Source organism: Dicentrarchus labrax, unplaced genomic scaffold, assembly GCF_905237075.1.
Source record: "Dicentrarchus labrax unplaced genomic scaffold, dlabrax2021, whole genome shotgun sequence".
Lineage (NCBI taxonomy): Eukaryota > Metazoa > Chordata > Actinopteri > Moronidae > Dicentrarchus > Dicentrarchus labrax.
Window position 1 is genome coordinate 15,050,551 of NW_026136716.1, and position 19,110 is coordinate 15,069,660.

At 38.3% G+C, this 19,110-nt stretch overlaps 1 protein-coding gene across 2 annotated transcripts in view; it reads right to left on the bottom strand.

The window, feature by feature from the left end:
- The window catches only part of nlgn4xa (neuroligin 4 X-linked a), a 104,808-nt gene that overhangs the window by 67,158 nt on the left and 18,540 nt on the right, over positions 1–19,110 (bottom strand). The window contains exon 3 of one of the 2 annotated variants that reach the window (XM_051427253.1): positions 6,565–6,627. The exons of the other annotated variant lie outside the window; for it this stretch is intronic. Within the exon in view, the coding sequence (XP_051283213.1) occupies positions 6,565–6,627 (63 nt within the window). The remainder of the gene's footprint in view (positions 1–6,564; positions 6,628–19,110) is intronic. 2 annotated transcript variants of the gene reach the window in all.

The following is a 19,110-nucleotide window of genomic DNA, read 5'->3' on the forward strand; positions in this document are numbered from 1 at the left end:
AAGAGTGCTGCCATTAAGTTGTCATAGTCTCTAACTGATACGCATCTGATGGTCGCTGCAAGCCTCTGTGGGCTCAGACAAAACTATTCTGCTGGCTCTCCATCAAACAAACAGGCAAATTGACTGTTACTACCCATCTCTTTCGGTGTAGAGCAGCGGTGGAGTCAGAAGTCAGGAGGGAGACGGAGGGGGGTTCCACTCAGGCCACTTTGATCCAACAGAGAGATGCCCTGCAGATTTAGAGCCATGTTTTATGGCTGGGGAAAAAGAGGGTGGTCTCAGGGCACCATGTCCCAGTCCTGTCACTGTGGAGTGCACTTAAAATAAAGAAATCAAACTGCTTCAAGTGCTCTTCTCTCTCTCTGTCTGTCTTACTATCTGTGTCTCTCGTTCTCTGTGCTCTCTCAGGCCCGTGGAGCTTCCTGGGTGACTGCAGTGAGTTCGTCCTGGACATTCATCACTGCCACCCGGGCCTAGGGGATAATATATTCCTTCACTGGCTGCGCTGCGTTGCACACATTACTCATCTTTATATGGGTGAGGGTGGGTGGGGGTAGGGAGGGGATGATGTTGGGGGGTTGCTTGTTTGAGGAGGTTGTATGTGAATTTTCCATTGCTTTCAGCATTTTCTACTGTTAGTGGGACGAATACAAATGGCAGTTAATGGAGGCGGTGTAAAGTGCACCCGTCACCGCCTCCACCTCCACCACTGTCAATGCCATCACCACTGTATGTCCCAGCATGCCCAAACCCACAGACAGCAACCTACTTCCTGTTCAGTACAGTTCTACTGACATGCCAAAATACAACCAGCCTCCTCTCTCCAGAGTCACAGAGAGACATTATTTGGTCCAAACCTGTCAGGAACAGCAAAACAACAGCTGAAAACAGTATGGCGAGTATTGTCAAAAAAAAAAAAGCATAAATCTAGAATATGGCCATATATGACCATAGAAATTAAAGACACCACCCCCCCCCCAATATCCAATATCAGCTTTTCACATATTTTAAAACGTGCTAGTATGTGGTAGGAATATTAGTGTTTTAGGCATACATGTATTTCAAATACTTACCTGTTGTACAATAACTCTTTGCAGATGACACCAACATCATCGACCTGCATTTTTTAGTTACATAAGTAATGTTGTAACTGTAAAGTAAAACACTATACTTTCCAAGTACAGTATTTTTGGTTTAAGGTTTCCAGCCAGTTACTCTTCTTTTTCCAGTGGCTTTACTGTAATTCAATAAGTTATTTACTGTGTAGAGTTTAACCAAGTTTGAGCCTATCTTGATGTTACCCATTATTTTGTGGAGTACCGTTTTAAAGCCTCGTGTTTGGCACTGTGGCATATGCCATATTAGTTTTTTGGAGCCAGCAGCAGTCACATACTGTGAGTTGGGTTGCAGTTAGTGGCTGTTCTTGGTTTCAACTCTCCTGGTCACACACTTTCTCGTATTACAGAAAAAGAGTACATTAAAATAGGTTTTTGAAAACATTTTAAGTGGGGAATAGGCAATACAGTAACATAATCTTGATTCAGTTTGTCAATCTGTCGATGCTTGCCAATCACAGGGTTGCCACACCCTAAAGCATACCCTGCTTTGTCGTCTATATCTATGTATATGGAAGAGGACTTGAAATTTGTGATTAAGACCATAAACTCATTAGGAAACTGTAGCAAATAAATCAAGTGAGAAGTAGGCTCATTTCACCATCAAAACTATCAGACTTCTTCCAAGTTGGCTTCACTTCACAGACCAGGAAGCTCTGTCTACTAATTGTAAAATCAAGGAATATACAATATTATCAGCCCTAACAAAACAATAACTTGACCACTGACGTGAAGTGAACAACACTGATTATCTTGTTATCATGGCACCTGCCAGTGGGTGGGATATATTAGGAAGCAAATAAACATTTTGTTCTCAAGTTGATGTGTTAGAAGCAGGAAAAATGGGTGTAGGTAAGGATTTAAATGGCTTTGACAAAGGCCAAATTGTGATGGCTAGACAACCAGGTCACAGCATCTCCAAAAATGCAGCTCTTGTGGGGTGTTCCCGGTCTGCAGTGGTCAGTACCTATCAAAAGTTGTCCAAGGAAGGAAAAGTGGTGAACCGGCAACAGGGTCCAAGACTCAATGATGCAAAGAGTTATTGTCCGATCCAACAGACGAGTTACTGTAGCTCAAATTGCTGAAAAAGTTAATGCTGGTTCTGATAGAAAGGTTTCAGAACACACATTATTACCACCAGGGTGCCCATGTGGTAATAATGTTATGGCTGATTGGTGTATATGTATATTCTATATATATGCAGCCACTGGGCTTTGAACTCACCATCATGTTCTTTTCACAGTGTCTCTTTTCAAAGGAGGAAAGTAATTACAGTAACATCTCAAAAAAGCTATTCTGGTAATGCCCTTAACACTTATTGTTCTGGGGACATAATTGAATAATTATAATTGAGGGTACATTTGATTCAAATAGTGTTCTCAAGGCAAGCACTTCTGACAAAAGCTCATTTAACAGTAAATAACAAACTTCCAGAAAGAAGGGATGTGGGCACAGCACGTAAGGTCTGAGAGAGGCTGTCTGCAGTGCTGCGAGGTTTCTCTGCGGTATAGGTGGACCCACAGGGGATCCACAGGAGTAATTCATTGCCACTGCAGATGTTCAAACAGTCAAAGTGCATCGATCCTGCGTGCTCTCCTGAAAACAGCAAGCTAAGGTAGTGCCTGAAGATGCTCTTTATCCAGACCTTTCACTGTATAGAAAGTGTTTGTCTTTCTCCTGCAGTTTCAACATGGCACAGCAGAAACCAGACCATCAAAAGCTGACACTATAACACTAAAACTGAGCTTGTAATGTCTGAGTAGGAACCCTTCTGTCTACATAATCAAAGGCACTGGGTTTCCTCTTTAAATTCCAAGGTTGATATTGTCTTTTTTCCACACCAGCTGTGGGCAGATGGTGCATTTTTTAATCTGTTTTAACAACACAGCTCCCATCTCCCAAAGACATGGCCCTTCTAATTTGAGGTAAAATATGCTACATCTGTTTGGTTGAAAATTCAATATATGATGGTGTTTCCTAACCAGCCTGATGAAACCCCAGATGAAAACCAAGCTTTTAGAAGATCCAGACTGAGCAAGACTAAATAAATAACTAAAGAAAATGAGAGGTATCACTTTATAAAACCAATTTGAGGATGATTATCCTGTGAAGAGGAAAAATTCAGCTTACATTAAAAATAATCTCTGTGGTAAATATTAGAGTATAATTTCATTGTGTTTCGATTGGTACAGAACTTCCCTAACAACTAACCAAAGTCACTTAGATTTTTAGTCCATACACATACATTGTGTCATACATTGGCACAACCAAGCACTAGGATTAAGGGGGCACTCCAAGTACAGCTTTAATCAGGCCCAAAGTATCGAGTTCTGACCCAAGCCTGAATTTCCACTTGAAATAAATAAATATTAAAATAGTTTATTAAAAGCTTAAATAAACTATGTTGTGCATATAATATAGTTCAAATTATTATCAAAACTACAAATTAACTTATTACAACTAATTTCCGTTGCATCCCTTGTTAATAAAATAACAAATACACATATTTTTAAAAAATCTAATGTTGTGCGATCCTGGAGGAGCCTTGTCAAGTCGGAGTAAACAATCCTGATGAGGTCATAGTGATGTCATCATTAGAAATCCCAGAATACCACATACACCATCCTGCTGCCACAAATAATCACTAGAGCACCACACTAGTCCCTAATGAAACTAGTCCCCAGCTAATTCCCTATTTCCTCCTGTTTTCTGGATAAAAACTACAGGGAGCCTTTTATGTTAAATTGAAACTATGTATTTCTGAGGTGTTAAGTCTTTTCATTTTATTTACATCTTCAAGAACCAATGGTTTTATAGCTAAGAGCCACAGAGAAGGTTGGGGAGTTAGAATGTATTCAATGACGGACAAACACATTGTTGGTTTGGGTGTTTTCGTGGGATTTGTTCACAATAAATCTAACTGATCCTTTGTTGGCACCAATTTTCAATATGGACCAGACACAAAAAACATCAAGGGCTAGATTTACATATGTAATAGCACAGGGCAAATTCTGCGCCTTTCATTCAATTTGCACTCCGAATTTGCATGTAATTAGCACCTGATCAACCACTGCAGCAGCTCATTACACCAACAGCACTGAAGCAGCCGGAGAAGTTCAGTGGCGGATTTATCTGAGATCAGAGCTTAGAACAGAAATGATACTGCGATGCTGAGTTATAATACTCGGTAATGATGTAACAAAAACATTTACTTCACTTGTGAATAAAAATGTCTTTTACTCAGTAACAACATTAATGTACTGCTGAAAAAAATGATACAGCTCAGTAATACTAAGGTAAATTCAGCCAAATGCACATTTAAATGATCAGGTTATCACCTGTTGACCATCAAGTTAAAGTTTAATGAACAAAAGACCACAACTCCCTGTTCCCTCTTGATTGCGGTTATATTGTGTTCATTTATTGAAGTTTCTTTTCCCCATCCCAGCTCTTTTTTCTAACACACTATTTGAACATTCTCTTTCAGGGAATTTCCATGTAAAACTTTCTCTTTCAAAATGTATGATCCTTGACCCAACACTTACCTTGTATCAATTTATCTGTTCTTATCTATCACAAGAATACAAAACAAGCTTGTATACTGACTTAATGCCAGGTGTGAGTGCATTTGGATACAAATAGGAGCTATTACAGGCAGAGATCAGCAACATAGTGCTTTCATTCAATGTGCTTATGGCTGTTACTTACCTGAACCCTAAATAACTGTAATTTGACAGGGATCGTTTGATTTTTTGAGGGTTCCACCTAGATACACAGATACAGATAATACTCTCTCATCCCTAGTACCTGTTTTCCACATATATGCACCGACATGAAAATTGTTTTTATTTTTGGTATAAAATACTAAAAATGCTGGTAAATGATTTTACATATACTGTACATCAATATTCATACAATATTTAACTTAAAGGTCTATTGTGTGGAATTTAGTGGCGTCTAGCGGCGTAGCTGCATATAGCAAAAAAACTCAAACACCCCTGTCTAGAGCTAGTGTTTGGTTTGTCCATTTAGGGCTGCAGTAGAAACATGGTGGTTCAGCATTATAGACTCCACGGAAGGCAACTTGCACCATCTTTAAATAAAAACGTCTCAGTCCAAGGTAACAAAAACATAACAATTCCTATATTAAGGTTATTATACACTAATGAAAACATAGTTATAGCATATTATACTCAATTTCTACCAAAAGATCCTAAAGATCTAAATTATACACACTGGCTCTTTAATATTTCTTTATTAAAGTTATTTGTTTGAGAAAACAGCCTTTGTACCTTTGCATAGTCCTATCGACATAAAATCCACATAGGAAAGGTCTATTTTCATTCTAGCTCAAAAAATTACTATATCAAATGCCATATTGGTAAATGATGAATTTCCCCCCTCTAAAATTGGTAATAATGCCATATCGGTCAGGCTCTAGTTCCACCCACCTTAGTTATTTATAAGCAATTATTAGTTTTATTTTACACAATTTGGGTCTCCATACATCTCTATACCCACTAAAATAATGGAAAACAGTAACTCTTTTAAAGGGTGTTTTGGCACCTAGGAATTTTCCCAGCCTTTCCCGTTTGCTGTCAACAATGTAGATGTAAATTTACACACAGCTTCCTGGCTAATGCTCACTCATGTAGAGTATTCCACAGTTAGGATTATGTCAAATATCACTTTCTAGAGCAACAACTGTAAAAGACTGAACAACTGCCTATAATAATGTGATTCAGAAATGTCACCGCTTTTTCTGGCACTTGCTTGTCTCTCACCCAGAAGACAAATGGTGCCCTTTAACAGAAACGTCTCCTATGGCTTTTTCACCTCCAGTCATCTGCCAGTCCCCACAGATTATCAAACACAGTGAAGAAAAAAATGCAGCACCATTTGGTTATCATGCAGAGAAAGAGGTGTTAATAGAAGAAAGAAAAAAAAAAAACGTGGCAGAGATTTCTTCTAAGCCACTGATGAACAAATTTCCACTGTCAAATCAACATGGGTTAGTGCTCATGCTTCACCGAGCAATGGGAGAAGAAAAAAAGGAAATGTAGAAAGGGAGAAGGGGGCATGATCGCTTAAAAAAATTTATTTATCAAAGGAGGCAAAGAAACATGCAGAGCTGAATTCAGATCACGTCTGAGTCGGCAACAACAGGTGAGAAAAGGGCTACTGGGACCTCCTTCCTGTTTAGAGGTTCCCTCTCACGTCAGACAAGATCCTCTGGTTTATATGACTCCAAAGAGGAAAGAGGTTGATACAAAAATGAAGAGCTGAGAGATGTGCACTCGGATGCACTTCAAGGGGAGTAAAAAAGAAGGGGGGAGGAAGGAGGGGTCAAAATAAACTAATTTAAAAAGAGGTCTGCGGGTTTGCTGTCATGCACAAGAGTCAGGCTTTTATTTTGTTGGTCAAAAAGGGGGAAAAAAGAGAAAAATACCTTTATCACCGCCACCATCATTACTGTTGAAATCTGCGCCTTGCGCCTTGTTTGAGTTGGCCCCTGGTGTTGAGGAGAAAAGTAGAATAAGGGGGAGACATTTAAAAAAAAAAAAAAGAGAAAAAAAAGAAAAAAAATTTTTCAGCCAAAAAAGCAAAAGTTTAAAAAAAATAATCTGACTTAAAAATGCATGAAAAAGGTTGGGCTGCTGTGTGAAGAAAACAAGTGGGTACAGATTCATTGTGAGCTAAACAGAACAGCAGCCTGGCAGGGCCAAAACAGCAATTTGTGACCAAACATTTCCATCAGCTGAAACAAATGTGCCACACTGGTGCAATACACACTCTCATTAAGCGGACAGTCAGTGTACAGCATCAAAGCAGGCGTGTCAGGAAGACATGGAGAGCTTATGTTTCTCAGGAATGTGATGATCACTCAAACAATGGCTTGAGTTGAAAGACATTAAAAACAAAGTAACGATGACTCAGAATCAGTCAAATCTAATAAGAGCTCCATATTTAACACACAGACATGATATCAATTTTCTTGTCAAATTCTCTGACAGAGGAGTATTTCTTTTAACTAATTAACTTGAATTAACTTTGGCTGACTTGCTGCTAAATTCATTCCACCATCTTTCAAAATATGTATATGAAGTACATATATTTCACAGAAAGAAGTAAAATGTTTTATTTACTAGTTTATCCTTTGTTTTTATTCTTATACAATTCTCTTTAAATTTTAAGGGATGCCACCAAAGGGCCCCAGAGCTTCTAGCTCTGTGAAGTGAAGCCAACGTTGAAGTGTCTTAAACCTGCATTCTGTCTCGTGGCTAGCAGGGGTAGCTCCATGGACTGCAAAAAAGAATAATATATTCCTAATAATATTAAGTCTTATGGAGAAATGAGCCGACTTCTCACTTGATTTATTAGCTCAGTAAACAGTTTCCTAATTAGTTTATAGACTCAAACCCTAGTTTTAAGCTTTCTTTCATACAGCATGATGTTCATTTTTATGGTCCCATTTAGAGTAAATTAGACAATAAAGCAGGGTATGCTTTTTTTAATAGGCTTTTTGTATGATTGACAAGGCATTCTCTGTGAGTCTGTCCAGCGCAACACACCAAACTCAATTCAAACTGTCAAACTAGGCAGTGCTGATCATATATCGATCAAGGTTCTGTTACTGTATTGTTATTTCTCAGCTAAAATCTTTACAGAAACATTTTTTAGTATACAGTTTATCTGTAATATTCCTGTTATGGATGAGTCAAAAGTACACAGCCAAAGAGAGCAGGTCAACTTGCAGTACCTCATGGCTCCTGTCTCCAAAAAACAACATTACGATGGCCATAATGTCAAACTCAAGGCTTAAGAAACCAAAAGGTGATGTCATGATAGGTTCACACTTCTTTAACGTATTTTACATTAGGTACTAATCATTTAAATCAATGTATAGTGTTCTACATTTTGTTCACTTTCTGGCCAAAAAGCAGATGAGACAGATGGTAGGTTAGCTTAGCCTAAAGACTGGAAACAAGGGGACACAGCTAGCATGGCTCTGCCCAAAAATAACCAAATCTGCCAACTACCAACTGTATAAAGCTCATTAACACTTCACAGTGTAATATGTGAAAACAGGCTTTTTTCCAATTCACGTTACAGACATACAAAAAACAGTAGAAAAAAGTACAAAAGTACAGTTAAAAAATAAAAAATAAAACAAATAAGTAATTAAGAATGGGTTTTAAAAGCAATATACATTCTCTACATCACAACACTTTAGACCACTAGTTCCAAAAGTGGGTTCCATATATCCCTGTGGTGCCTTAAGGACGGGCCAAGGCAAGATCAGTCCTATCATTGTTTATTTTCTGTGCATTTTAATAACTTTTCATCATATAAAAATCAACATCAAACCATCATCAAGTAATGTTTAAGCAATAAATATAAAAAAAACTGTATTAACAAAATCTGTTTAATATGCCGGTTGTCATAGTAACACAATACAATTTGTGGCTCAGGAGTTTTTCCAAGAGCTCAGCAGTCAGATAAAGGGTGACCATCAGAGGAGCAATGGAACGATTTGACACGGTAAACAGATCTCAAAGAAATGCTGATACATCTCAGCCCTCAACAAAGTCTGACAGGACTGAATCTGAACCCACCAACAAAACTAAAATCAGACTCGACACTACTCGGCTAACAGCTTAACGGACAGGTTTGTCCGCTGTGGTACTGCCTGTTCCCTACATCATATATGTGTGATGTGGCTCTCTCATCTCTGGCAAACAAGAAAACCAGTGCAGAGAGCGCCTGTCAGAGGAGTCAGACCTGCAGGTTGTGCTCTGTCTCTCTCCCCATATAAAAAGCAGGCTCACATGTCCCATTAAAAAGCCTCAAAACCTTTTTTTTATTTATATATATACATTTTAAATACAAGAAAATATTTACTATTTATTTTTAACTATATATCTACATCTGTAGGGCACTTATATAATATTATATTATTTTATATGATGTAGTCAACCTGTTCTCACTCCCAAGTCATCAAGTACTGCTGCTTGCTTAGTGGTCCTTCAAAATATGACTCTTTATCCCATATTGTAACCTTAGTTGTGCTTGCAGCATATACTGCACACTGTAGGGGTAGTGCCCACTGTCAAACATTTGGCCCTGGCAAAGATCCAACAGTGAATAAATTGTTGACTGTATGAATACATTTCTGGTCTAAGATCAGTCTGGAGGCATTACTTTTTTTGCCTGAAATTGACAGTGGTACCTCAAAGATCAAGGAAACAAAGGTTATTGTCACTATGGAAACCTGAAATTCTGTAAATATACCTGTTTAACATGTTCTGGGTGTTCTGTTCATCAAGCTCAAAATAATGAGTACATTTATAGTTATCGACTTATCGTAAGATATACAATATGTAATTATCACCTGTCACGATATTGACTTATCACACCATATACGATATTGAAAGATCATTTGTCATGATAATGACTGATCATACAATATATACGATATGTTAACATCACCTGTCACAATATCGATTTATCGTATGATAAACGATATTGAATGATCGCCTGGCACGATATTGACTTATTGTGTATACGATATGTAATTATCGCCTGTCACAATATCGACTTATTGTTTAAGAAACTCACCAACATTTTAGCCAACATGTTGCTAAAATAAACAGCAGGGTTTTTATATAAAATTGTCTTAAAATGACAATGGTCTTAAAATGACAATTATATTGTTAATTTCAATTATTTGTCAGACAATATATTGTCCAACAAAAGTATTTATTGTGACAGTCCTAGTCCAACCTATAGAGATACATTTTGGATCTTTAAACATTGGATGGAGCTGCTGCAGTGATAGACACAGTGGAAACAAGTCCTGTAATTTAAGATCTCCCAGCCAGCTGGTGGCTTGCCAAATGACCATGAACAGCAGCAAACAAGCTGAGCTAACAGCAAATATTTGAGACACAATAGCTCTCAAAAACACCTATTTAGGCATTACTCATTTTGACTGGCAGGACACTGCTCGTTCTGTCTTGATCTTGTCAGATAGCATACTGACCTGCTAGACAAGAATAGGCAGCCGGCAGCAGTGTTAGTTTATAACCTGTAAGCATATTTACTTTAAATGGCAGACGAACACCTTTTACCTGTTGATGGTTCAAAATCTCTTCATGATGACTTGTGGTTTTAAACATGGCTGTTAGCTCTACAGTCTGTTTTCTGCTGTTGACTTTAGTTTAGAAAACCAGCAGCTGCTGGGAGGTCTCCAAGTATGGGACTCACAGCCTTGATTATAGTAACGTGCTGTCACTGCACTCAACTGCAACACCTCCTAAAACCTCAAACTGTCGTTTAGTGTGCGGATTAAACAAACACGATATAACAACTGTTGGTGTATTTATTTTATTTTTTTTCAATTTTGGACATTTGTGAGCCAAGCCCGGCTAATTATGTCATGTAGGGATGTGCATCTCCATCACTGAGGCCACTGCAGTATGCATCTCGATGCATTGCCAACGATCCGATACATTAAAGATAGATATACTATACAGCTACCAATGTGATACGATTCACCCCTATTGTGATACAGTTTGATTTGACACAATTTGATTCAGCAAAATGTGAATGTGACATGATGTAAAATAATATGATGCTAGACAATTCAACATAGTACAGATAGTTTAATTATAATTCTTTGGTTATTTTTGCAGCTTGAGAAACAGTTTAAAGAAGAGGAATACATTTAGATATATATATTGGTCACATTTCTAAATAATAAAGCTGTAGTGCTCCTACTAATAATTATATATAAATAGGATTGCAATGATGCAAATATGCATCCAGAGAACATCCCAAATTGTATCTGGTGCACACACACTCGGCGCAATCGCATCGTAATTTTTATGCCGATGCACCGATGTAAATAATCCTTATTGTCGTGATTTTGGCTCTGTATTTACCACACAGACATGATATTGTTATCAATATTCTCAACACTAAGAAAGAAACTGTATTCCCAAAAATGTTGAGCCATTCCTTTAAAGATACACTGGATCAAAGTTTCCTCACGGCTCAAATTAAAATCTGTCAACTGTGGTGAGTTAGGAAACATCAACGCAGAGAAAATTGAATGATTTTGGTAATAATATTGTGCGCTCCAACAAAACCATGGAGTGTATCTTTAAAATGGGAGATATAATATGGGCTTATTACTGCAAGTGCTGCTTCACCGTAATGAAATGAAGCAGACATAATATGAATGAGAGTTTTTGCCTTAAAAAAAATGGCGCTCATTATCCATGCTGCCCAATAGTCCTTGAGCTCTTACACTGTTCAGACTGTATCATCGGCTCAGTTCGTTGTGCCCCCACCTACATGATGTGCACTGTAGCATTCACTGATCAGCACCTGGTGGAGAATAGGTCTCAACAGGCACATAATGTGGCAGCATAGCTGGGATGGTGGAGTGTTTGCACAATATAGCTGCTCACTGAGAGAGCAAGCTGCACAAACACGTGCCAGTGCCATGTCAGTGTAACCCGACCGAGCATGAACATCCACATCTGCTCAGGCTGTTCATACACACACACGCACACATACACACACAAGTACAGATATACACAAAACATACGTGTTCTGCCCCTGATTTTTCTTGAGTATAATATCCTAGTACTGTTTCTACTGATAACTATGACACTAATAGCACAAACTCCTAGAAAAATGGAAACAAAACTTATTAAAATAATGGAATGGCCAAAAAAATACATAAAATAACATATATTAATTTAAGTGATGTTTTTTTGTAGTTAAAGGTGAGCAAAACAAGCCACAGAAGAAGAAAAAAGAATTGCAAAATGTGTCCAAACTGCTTTTCATGTTGATCCGTATCATTCAGTGTCATGTGGCATCCTGTATTTTTCCAGGGATACCAACCAAGCGTGCATGTCACAAGATTACAGACTCCAAATGTCACTTCCCGACTGTTGTTTTATCTGTCGCCTTTGATGCAGCATTGGGCAGACTGATAGAAGGGGAGTTTATGATACAGCTACGACTTCTATGTCTCTCTGCCATGCCGTGACCCAGCCTGAAGTCATTTCCTTCCGCCTTTCCCTGCATATGACCTCCCTAAGCCTCCCTGCGCAAGAAACAGAGAATGGCAGTTCCTTTCAGAGGCATTTTGAGTACTGGAAGGCCACTTAGTGCTGAAAAGAGGGCCAGAAGACCACAGCTCTAGTATTAGTCAAAATGTTGCCTTTAACAATAACAACTGGGACAGGGATAATCACAAAGGAGTCCATTTTTCAAAAGGTGGCAGCATGTCTTCTCTTGCCTGAAGGCCTTAGACTATAGTTTCATTTTATACATAAATCTTGAATCTGATCATGACTCACTCAAAGCCAGTATTTTTGACTCCATGTTGTGCAAGCAGCTAGACAAAGACAAAGACAGGGAAACAAATGCCTACCACATTCAAAACTTAGAAATGTGATAAACAGTTTGACTTTGTTGCCAGAATTCATGTTCAACATCTCAGAAACAGAAAACTTGCACACAATTAGCCCCCTAGATTAAGATCAACCCATATGTGAATCGGGACCGATACAGATCAAGGAAACCAAAAAAGGATATTTTGAACCAACATACATTTGTATTTATTTATTTTAGAATTTACTTACCAGATCAGTACACAAAATTCACGTATGGGAATTGGGAAGGAAAAAATGGTATTGGAAAAATACTCTATATCGGATCAGATAATTGTCTGACCAATAAATGGTCTATCCCTACTCTAGCTACTACCATATCAAGACCAAATCTTAAATCAGATACAGACATGGATCACATTGATCCAACAAACCCAAATAAAAGCCTTCTATGACAACAGAACCCAGAAGCAATCAAATTAAAACAGGAAATCCAAAAAGATATCAATAGCCAAACCATTCTCACTCCCAAGTCATCAAATACTGGTACTTGGTCAGTGGTCCTCTGGCTTCACAATATTTAGCTCCATTCCGCTTGCATCAACTTTAACCCAGAAGACTGTTGTTCGTGTTCTGTGTAAAACTAGACAATTTTCTTTTAGGTAACGTACGTAAGATAACTTATAATTTAAGGTCCATTTTTAATTCTATGTACCTTATGACCTTTTACTAATCCTAACCAAGTAGTATTTGTGCTTAAAACTGCCCACACTGCGGGCACCCGGTTAGCTCAGTGGGTAGAGCTGGCGACCCATGTACTTATGCTGAGTCCTTCCTGCAGCGGCCCAGAGTTCAAATCCAGCCTGCGGCCCTTTGCTGCGTGTCATCCCCTCTCTCTGCCCCTGTTTCCTGTCTATCTTCAGCTGTCACTATTATAAAGGCAATAAAAGCCCCAAAAAATACTTAAAAAAAACCAAAAAAAAACTGACCACACTGTGACCATGTTAAGTTAACCATGGAGCTTTATTTTGAAATACTAACTGGATTTAGCATATTTATTGATGCTAACTTGACCGCTGAGCCCTGCGCATCCAGAAATTACGCTATGGGGTACCATATTTTGAAGCAGAGGGCCACTAATCAGGCGGCAGCATAAGAATGTGTTGCATAATTACACATCTTACTCTAAAGCTGTGCATGACCTCCTGAAAGGCAAAACCCAGGGCAAAAAAGCCCTCAACTTGGAAGCACTCACTGCTGCTTGTAAAACTGCTATGAGCACATACTTTAATACCTTATATAACAAAACCAATTAAAGGCTTTTTATGCAACTAGTGATAATTACAGGGTGCATCTAGGTGCTCTTTATCAACTCACAGAGTCGCTTCTCTAATGGCAACTGCACAGAAAGGACACTCTTAGAGAGAGAAATTGGAAAAGTGGACTTATGTTGTGTTTTCAGTTTGTAGTTTTAGTTTTAGGCAATTTATTAAGGGTACTGTACGAGGACAGAAAGCTGTAGTTCCTGGTAGAAACACAACTAGTGTCAAGAAAATCATCTTACTGCAGACAATCAGTAATAATCAGATTATTTTAAGTGCACTGTGTGGTACAATGTCCTCATCTTTCATAATAGAAACCTCTCTGTCCCACTGTGCTCCTCTAGTTAAAATGCTTTGAGCCGAACAGGAGCTCAAAAACAGCAGAAAAGCCTCACACACTCACTCACTGCATGCTGGCTCCAACAAACTGCACTAAAGCAAATCAAATGCCCCAAGATCTCTGTCAATAGCATAAATGATGGTATATTGCACTTATTCTAATTTATTCTCAGTTGGTGATGTCATTTTAAGAATTATGGTCAGCCATGCTGGTTTCTGGACTGGATTTTTCCAGGTTTTGTGCCACCACAAACTGATTAAGTGGAAACAACACTATGTTTGTGTGGGTTTTCTTTTTTCCCTATATGCTTTGTTAAAGGCTCATGGAATTAGATAACAGTACAGGGTGGTAGTCACAGCTACAAAAAGCAAATCAAATACCAATGTGTTTTTTTAATTTTCCACAAAATGTGGACTGGCCTGTGCAGATGTCCTTAAGATATCCTCTGTTTTGTTTCAGGGGTCTCAGTGGTGCTAACATACTTCCTGCCCCAGAGCAGTTAGTATGAGGCATTTGATTAAACAACTCTATTTAAAACCAGATTTTGACTCAGGGCCCTTCTATTACACCTTAGTGTTGATACATCCGATACAAATGTACAATTAATCCAATTATGTGCAACTAAATAACACACTTTTTATTTTTGCTGCATATAGGGAGGATTTAAAATGCCTAAATTAAACAAAATTAAACAATAAAATAAAGTCAATTACATTACACATTGTTATATGTATTTACTTTTTATTTAAAGGTATAAAATGACAATTATTTAGCTTTTTGTCTCCATAAACATTTTTTTTCATTCTGACAGGAATTTTGCATGCCATATTAAAATTAAATCCAGCAGAATACACCTTCTAATGCTACATGTCTAGCACCGTCATTAGTTTTCATGAAGAGATGCAAAGGAGATTTTTATTTATTGAGATGGATATGCACTCTCCATGCCAAAATAAAAATGTCCAATCACAACTTGGTGGGTGGGGCTTAGTCTTGCTGATGTTTGTAGGATTTATTGGCATGTAGCAGTTAAACCAACTGAATACGGCTCGCCTTCGGAGCATTTAGGAGAAACTACAGTGGCCACAAAACCTGTGCATGCCCCTATCTACAGCCAGTGTATGGTTTGTCTGTTCTGGGCTACTGTAGAAATAATGGCAGATTTCATAGAAGAGGACCTGTTTAACTATTTTCTTTGTTTGACTTATTTTTATAGGCATTTTAAACTGTCCATACCAATCCTTTGATTCTTTCCTAAATGATTGGCATTTTTGTAGTTACAAAATCTATAATTAATAACTGCAAATCAGAAATTCACAAGGCTAATGTGAGTTGATTTTATTTCCCACAATGCTGCAGGCAGGTTGTGGCTGAGAGTAGCACAGATTTGGGTTGTACTGTAGGCCACACCAAATAAAGTGGAAGTGCTGACTTTACACCCTACAAAATTACATAATCGCTTGATGTGTTTGGCATCAAGATGCAAGTAAATAAAACTGAACTGCAGTGGTTGGAAAATGCAGTCTTACAGCCATTTTCTCTCCCTGTTTACCTCGCTTTACCTCATTTTATCTTCGGCCCTATAAAGTGCTGCAGAGAGTATTTTAATTTAAGGAACAGCTTGCTCCAACGCCACACAAAAAGCTGAAAAATGTCTTTTGGTTCTGGAGCTTGGAATAAATCATGGCTGCCGCTGAAACATTAAGCTGTTGCCTGTGGAAGGGCATATGAAGGGAGCAGGCGATTTTAACATCGCGCTGGGTTTTACATCTGAGTGTTGAGCAGTAAAACAGAACTAATGCGGGAGATGTCGACAATTAAAAAATGGAGACGAGGCAGCCGTGGCATTGTCTCCCCTTCTGAGAAAGCTCCCCCGAGGAAACATCTTCACTCTGATTAATTCGCTGTACAGCCTGCATGCCACCTCCCCAGTCAGTCTGCAGCTACTGCAGAGGCTGATAAAGCCAGCTTTACTGCCTTAACACACACATACACACTCCAAACTAGCCTCTCTTTCTCTACTTCCACACTTCATCCATATCCTCATAGCCTCTTTCTCTCTGTAATGAAAAGAGCTCTTGGGCATTTCAGCTGCAGACAGCCAGCACCTTGTCTGCTCGGCCAATGGACTGTGCAGGAAATCTAAAGGGCTATGACAATACAGTTTTTGAGCATGCTCAGTGAAGGCCATAGTGGATTTCCTCTTTCAACTTCAAATCAGATGACAAAGAATAGGCGTCGCTTAATCTGTCAACCCACTTGAGGTGCAGTAAAACTATAAATCCCTCCCTGATCCTCGGCTGGCAGGATATTTTGACATTACACCGGATTTCTGAAAAGGCCAACTCAGGGGATATAAAGATGATGGGCAGCGAGGGGAGCTCTAACTGGGATAGACATGTCACTCCCTGCTGAGCTCAGTCTGTAGAGACACATTATTATGATTCTTTCCTCCCTCGCTCGTCTCACTTTTATTTCTCTATTTGCAATAATGGGAAATATTGTGATAGGAAAATTGAATGCAGTACATTATCTACATCTACAGTACTGTTTGGTCCATTTACCAAGCCTCACATTTTCTTTTGTGCTTGGGTGAAAACTTATATATTTCCATTTTGGGTGGTGTTTACGTACAGTCTAAAGTCACATTGGTGTGTTTTCCTGCAGGTTCACCTTACCAAACACACATCAGCTCCCTTTGCTTTCAAAAATCCATTAAAAATAGCTTAGAGACATAGTGCTGCCTGGATTAATGTAGTGCATCATGTTTCACAATACCTAGTATGATGAAAACCTTTCAAAACCCTGTTGGATAAATGGACATAGTCATAGTGGCCATGCTGATCAGCAATATATTTTGTAAGTAGCTGGCAAGACTTTAATGGGAAGATTGTATTGATATTACAGGAATCCTTCATAAATGCACGGAATCAGATATAAGAATAATTTTAGGCTTGATGACTATATTGCACATAGCCTATAAGTCAACTGACCGAATTTTTTTTGATAATTAGCTAACAGTTTAAGTAATTTTTCAAGCAGGAATTGCAAACTTTGATGGTTTTAGCTTCTCAAATGTGAGGATTTACTGCTTTTCTTTATATAAATTAAACCGAATATCTTTGGACTGCTGGTTGAACAAATAAAGGAATTTGAATTTGTTTCTTGGTGCTCTGGCATATTGTAATGGACATTTTTCCTTTTTGTCTGAGGGTTTTAAAATCAAATAAATATTTAATTAACACTTACCCCAATGCATGCACATCTCAAAGGGAAATTTTAAACTGTTTTTTTTTATAATGGATTAATAATGGATCATTTAAAATCCAAATTCTCAGATGTCAGCTTTTCAAATATGAATATTTTCTGGTTTCATTAGTATTCTATGACAGTAAACTGAATATCTTTGGATTGTAGACCAAACAAGAAATTTGAGGATGTCAACAGTGATCAACATTTTTCATATTTTATGGCATTTCATGGCCAAGTCCCTACAGATGGGTACAGACAGACTTAACTTTCTGTGCTGTCCTTGAGCAAGGCACTGAACCCTAACTGCTCCCAGGACGCTACTACGTGACAGTTCACCACATTTGCATGTCTCTAAGCCCTGTGAGTATGTGATTGTATTTCGGCCGTATGTGTGTGTAAAAATTTTTTGCGAGAATAAGAATTTCCCCATCTGCGAAAAAATGTATCTTCTTCAAACAACTTATAGAGAAATGATTGACAGATTAATAGATAATGGAAATAATTGTTAGTTAGTTGCAGCCATAATAATAATAATATTAGGCGAGTTAGCTAAAAGCACCATATGATTCTGCTGTTGTTAGAAAAGATGAGCAATCCTTAAGGAGAAAACTCACAATATGTTGCGAAGAAACCAACAGCTCAACATTTGTAACTTGTGGATAAATAAGGTAGCAACTTAAACTTAAACGCTACTATTGACATAATAAACTCCAAAGATCTTTGCCAGCACCTGATCCACTGCCATCCAATGAAGCACAAATAATGCCATAAACAGAGTGTAAGCTCTTACCGTCTCCACCACACCACACCAGCAATTAGACCCTTTACTCAAACAACGATTCTTATGTCATTAGGTTATTATACACTAATGAAAACATACCTTTGAATATATATTCCATTTCTGACAATAGATCATCCTAAATGTTACACACTAGACTTTTAAGACCCTACCAATAAGGGGCAACTAATATCTGACAGTATCAACTTTTTTTGAGAGGTACGTTAATTACCATTTATTATGTTAATAGAAAACGTAATTTGGTCTGCATTACATTTCTCTCGAAATTGTATTTGCTGTTGTACACAAACGTATTTTCTAGGAAACAGGGCTGCCATATGTGTTGATTAGATTACTTTTTATCTAAGAGTAGCCAGGCTAATGAAGTCCTACATTAAAATAAGGCTGAAATGTGACAGTACAAACAGCAACATAGGAGTGAAACTGAACTACAAAATATATATATATTCAGTTGGAAGCTACAACAGTAATGAGAGGTGAACACAAAGAGACTTGTAGAAGCAGAGCTTTCCCTCTAGTCACTAGCGCAGGTTGGCCATGCTACCAAGCAGGCACAAAAACAAATTGTATTATACATACAGTACTGTGTCCACTGATTTATTGTGCTCAGTCCCTACTCCTCGAGTACAATAACTTCTTTTTTGGGAAATAGTGAATCATTTGAGAAAAGCCCCTGACTGTGCACCAACGCAGGATTGTGAGATTATCCCTCTCCTGCACTTTTTAATCTACCGTGTACTCAAGAGCTCAGACTAAATTTAGCACAGAGCTGTCAAAGATCTCAGGCAGACACATGTTAATGTGCTTGACTATCCTTCCAGAGGCCGTCCACGCTGTCCCGCTGCTTCCTAAAACGGCTCGGCACCCCCTG